Source organism: Myotis davidii, unplaced genomic scaffold (genome assembly GCF_000327345.1).
Source record: "Myotis davidii unplaced genomic scaffold, ASM32734v1 scaffold247, whole genome shotgun sequence".
Classification (NCBI taxonomy): Eukaryota; Metazoa; Chordata; class Mammalia; order Chiroptera; family Vespertilionidae; genus Myotis; species Myotis davidii.
Genome location: NW_006299593.1, coordinates 568177 through 573395, shown reverse-complemented (window position 1 = coordinate 573395; position 5219 = coordinate 568177). Strand labels below are relative to the sequence as shown.

Here is a 5219-nt window from a genome sequence, read left to right as displayed (position 1 = left end):
CGGAGGCCTGAGTCCGGGTGTGGGTCTCCCAGTTCTAGGAAATTTCCCCGCTTCTGCTAATGGCCCCAGAGTTCTCACCCAGTCCCGGACCAGGGCCTTCTCCGTCTGCAACTTGGGGTGAGTGGGCGCCCCGGGTGTGTGCGTCTGCAGAGCTGCCAAGGGAGAGGCGCCTTCAGAAGCCCCTGGGAGACGGCTCCGATAGGTCTGGATGGGAAGGCGGTGTCTGGAGGAATTTGGAGAGGGCCGGGAGAAGAGAAAGCCCGCTTGCACTGGGTGATCCTTAAGGTCTGGTTTTTCAGGCACGCTTGGGGATGTGTCCAAAGGCTTCGTCAACCTGGCCGATGCTGCTGAAATGAACAGCTACTGGGCTCTGAACTTAACCTCCATGCTCTGCCTGACTTCCTGCATCCTGAGGGCCTTCCCGGACAGTCCTGGCCTCAGCAGGACTGTGGTTAACATCTCTTCCCTCTGTGCGCTGCAGCCCTTCAAGGGCTGGACACTGTACTGTGCGGGGAAGGCTGCCCGTGAGATGATGTTCAAGGTGCTGGCCTCAGAGGAGCCTGGTGTGAGGGTGCTGAGCTATGCTCCAGGTAGGTGGGACGTTACTGCCATCCCTGTCCCCCAGAACCAGCTGGTTCCCCTCTGGGGGCTGGGCAAGGGGCCTAGTCTGGTCCCTCCAAATATAGTGTCCCTGAATCATTCCTTAAGGGAAATAAAGGGCCCAAGGACGTTAGACCTGGCAGGAGCAGGGAGCCATAGTGAGAGGGTGGGGAGAGAGAGTGGGGAGCAGAAAGGCTGAGCTATTAGAGTTTGAGAGACGGCTTGAATTCCAGCCTGTACCCCATTTCCTCATGTAAAACGGAAGATCCTGCTTGTCTCTCAGGGCAGTTAGGAGGACTGAATCAGGAAATATAGGTGAAAATCCCTCATGGTGAAGGGCGATCTAATTGTTAGCACTTCAGATTGTTAGATAGGAGTTACCACACTATATTAACGTCATTTGTATGCTTCTCTAGCTTGATAGGAAAGCCTTGAAGGCGGGGAATGTGCCTGCATGTCTCCAGCACGTAGCAGAGCACCCCATTGAATCAGTCTGCAGAAAATGCTAGTTGAGTGAAGAACACACAGACATTGTTGAATGCAGACGGTATCGGCCTGAACTGTGCTGGAACACTGGTTGGGGGTGGGGGAAATTCTGGGGTAAATAAGGTAGGGCCCTCCCAGAGGTTAAAGTGTCGGGGATCTTGTGATGCGTGGTTTCTCGCAGCCCGATCATGATGCCACTGTGCCTTTCTGAAAAGCGAGGCTTGACGTTGCTGCAATTAGAAGGTGGTGACAACTATTGTTTAATGTCTGAGCAGCTTAGAGATCCAATAGTCTCTTCCTCTTGGCACCCTGGAGGCCTAGGGGTAGAATGACCTGACCAAAGTTCAGATGTGGCAGAAGTCCAAGGATCAAAGTCCCAGGATCAAACTTCACCTCCAAATTCATGACCAGTGCCATTTCTACTTCCTCATGCTCTCCAGTACCCCGTTCTCCCTAACACATACTCGGTTACTTTTCCAGCCAATAGGCAACTCAGCCGCCAATCTGAGCTCAGCCTAGGACTTAGTCAACTGTGCGCAAATAAGAACCACAGCCAGGAGTGGAGCAGACTCCAGAATGCCATGTGACTGGGTTAGATCCCAGCGGACTCTGGGAACTAGGAGGAAGTTGAACTTTTTGCAAGGCTGCCAGGGCCTGAATGAAGGTCGTGGTTTCATTTCAGTCTCTGCAAGAATGTTGTAACCGGTGTCCAAAGTGGGGGAGAGGGGGCCGGACGCTGTTTGGCAAAGTAGCAAGTCCCCACTTACTAGGAATGCACAGGTGATTGAAAGACATTCAAGGATCAGGAGGCTGGCTTTTGCAGCCACGGGATTTCTTTACTTTGTGCCCCTGAGGCCCATTAACTCCAGATTCTGATAGGAAAAACAGAAAATGCCTATAAGTTCACTGACGTCACCTTAGGAGGAGGCGCTGGTTGGACAGGAGATAATAAGTTTGGCTGTACACCGGGTGGTCTGGAGGGACCGTGTTCAGTCGGCATTGGAATTTGAGCTCAATAGTGACAGAGTGAAGCCTCTGACCACACGTGTTAGCCAAGATAAAGTGTTGCCTCTGGCCACACTTGACTCCACCCCACTTCACACACACAGCAGGGCCCCCTCATCTTCTGCTCTTTATCCCCTAGGGCCCCTGGATACAGACATGCAGCAGGTGGCCCGGGAGACCTCTGTGGACCCAGACTTGCGGAAAAGGCTGCAGGAGCTGAAGACAAAGGGGGAGCTGGTGGATTGTAAGATGTCAGCCCAGAAACTGCTAAACTTGCTTCAAAAAGATATGTTCAAGTCTGGAGCCCATGTTGACTTCTTCGATAAATAAGCCCCTATCCTTGGTTTCCTGGGGCTCTCTTCCCCCTCTTTCGGGCACACCCAGAAGCCCTGTGCCTCCTCACATCTTGCCACAATGGCACCACCAACTCTGCTTTACACAGATAAGCACTCATGCCTACTGTCCTGCTCTCAGACCCAGCCAGCTGTGAGGTCACTGGGGCACTCAGTTCTTAGGAGTCTGTGTTGAGCACCCTGAGTTAGGCGGAGGCTTATGGGAGTTAGGTGAGAGAAGTGATGGGCATTGGTGTTCTCTCTCCAGGCATAGAATCTCAAGGATGGCAAAAGTAGGACAAGAAGTTGAAACACTGAAGAGAAGGGGTTGGGTCTCCTTCCATGGCCAGTCCATGGGGGGAGAGGGGGAAGCTGCTTCAAGAAGGAGGGCCCAGTAGATTCACAGATGGGCTGGCGGGGAGGGAGGACGGCCAAGTTTCAGCCTATATGGATGCCCTTTACTCAGGGTAACAGGACCTTCTATGAACTTCAAAGCCTCATTCTTATACCTTCTCTCTCCAGAACCTACTGTTTGTTCCCCAGATGGGGGGTGGGGGACTGAGAGTTTTTGTACATGTCAAAGGCAGTTACAAATAAAGTGTGAATTGTCCTTTATTAGTGCCTGGAGTACAGTCATGCCTCTGATACAGGGCCCATGACTAAGCCCCTGGTTTGCTGGGCCCAGGGGTATTCCTGAGGCAATTAACCCAAACATGGGGTGCTGCCCTTATTTCCAGATTCAAACAAAGTTGGCCAAGATGGGCACTCCCAGACACCTGTTCCTTCATGCTTTTTTGCCTACAGTGACCCCAGTCCTGACTAACCTTTCCTCACCCTTGACTTATGAGGGTCCAGCCTGTAGGGATGGGTCATTTCCCTGGCTCTCTTGGCTTCCCATTGAAGAATGGACCTTGAAAGAACTGACTCCTTTCATCCCCTTGCCCTCTACCTGAACCTTAGGCATCCCTTTTCATTCCCATAAATTTTGTTAGGATTTCCTCTCAGGCTCAGATGGTCCATTGACCTGTTAATTCCAGGATATAACTAAACCAGATAAGTAACTATGCTATTTCTAGCTTCTGTAAATATGCTTGCTTGAATAATGGGAAAGTGAAGGGGGGTGGGGGGCTGGAAATTTGGGCCTGTGTTGGAAATCTGGTGTACGTTCTTAATCAGTCTATGGCCTGGTCACTGCTCCCTCTTAAATCATCTATCTTGCAGGACCTGTTTGCTTAAGCGTTGTTACCACCTTGGGAAGGCCATAAACTGACGCTCCCAGACGGAATTGTCAGGGCTGGTGCCAGGCCAGACCTTGACGTGGGGTCTCACAGCACCAATCCCAGAGGGGTTTTTGCTCTTTTTGCCTTTATAAGCTTACCCCTAACTTCATTTTGGGACCTCGAGGTTTGGAGTGGCGATAGCCTTTTGTGGTCGCCGTCGGCTTTGAAATAAAAGCTCTAAAATTCGACCCTCTGGTTGTGGCGTTTTCTATTGGACTCGCTGAATTTCAGTATAACAGCATGTCTACCCCTTGCCCACATGGCAATGCTCTGAATGGATCCCACCTCCTCAGGGGCCTGTTGTGGGCCCTTCTGGTTATACCCACCTGGTCCATGGTCCAGGTCCTGGAATGGGCCTAGGACCAACATGCCTTAGGCCAGGGGTGGGCAAACTTTTTGACTCGAGGGCCACAATGGGTTCTTAAACTGGACCGGAGGGCCGGAACAAAAGCATGGATGGAGTGTTTGTGTGAACTAATATAAATTCAAAGTAAATATCATTACATAAAAGGGAACGGTCTTTTTTTTTTTTTAGTTTTATTCATTTCAAATGGGCTGGATCCTGCCTGTGGGCCGTAGTTTGCCCATGGCTGCCTTAGGCAGTGGTTCTCAACCTTCTGGCCCTTTAAATGCAGTTCCTCGTGTTGTGACCCAACCATAAAAGTATTTTCGTTGCTACTTCATAATGTTGCTACTGTTATGAATCGTAATGTAAATATCTGATATGCAGGATGGTCTTAGGCGACCCCTGTGAAAGGGTCGTTCCAATACCAAAGGGGTCGCGACCCACAGGTTGAGAACTGCCTTAGGGGAAGGTGGACAAGATTCCAAGAGAGGGAAGCGCTGAGAAACCAGGGGTAGGACCAGACCCCCCTTCTGCAGGTGAGTAGATGTGGACAAGCTGGGGGCTCTGCAGTGGTGGTCAGCCAGCCCCTTTCTGGCCTGTGTTTGGGAGGAGAGCTTGGTCCCTGCCAGTCATCTCCAGGACTCAGGCCTGGGTCTGACCAAGCAGCAGGGAACTCTTTGTTCCTCCTGTGCCCGGCAGAGGGCGCACCGAGGCCATGCCTCCTGGAGGAAAGGCAGCTCCTCTGGCTGGAGGGAGTCCCTGGGCTGGAGTTGGCGGTGCCCTGCTGGGTTTCCTAGGAGGGAGCAAGCAAATCATGCTTTTTTTTCACTCAGAGCCTTTTTACTCACTGGAGTCAAAATCGCTATACACAGATCCCTGCTTGGCCACTTACCAGCTGTAACCCAGGGCAAGTTTTTTCTCTGTGCCTCAATTTCCTTATCTAAAAAAAAGGATTAGCCCTAGCCGGTTTGGCTCAGTGGATAGAGCGTCGGCTTGGGGACTGAAGAGTCCTGGGTTCGATTCCGGTCAAGGGCATGTACCTTCGTTTCGGGCATATCCCCAGTAGGAGGTGTGCAGGAGGCAGCTAATCGATGCTTTTCTGTCATCGATGTTTCTGACTCTATCCCTCTCCCTTCCTCTCTGTAAAAAATCAATAAAATATATATATTT

General features: G+C 51.4%; 1 protein-coding gene across 1 annotated transcript; it reads left to right on the top strand.

Moving 5' to 3' along the window:
* Positions 1–277: 277 nt before the first annotated feature.
* On the top strand, positions 278–3891 carry SPR (sepiapterin reductase (7,8-dihydrobiopterin:NADP+ oxidoreductase); the record flags this gene model as incomplete). The annotated part of the gene is made up of 2 exons (XM_015571464.1): positions 278–590; positions 2231–3891. Coding segments are annotated over 2 exons (504 nt in total), but the record flags the coding sequence as incomplete, so codon positions are not given.
* Between the last annotated feature and the right edge of the window lie 1328 nt (positions 3892–5219).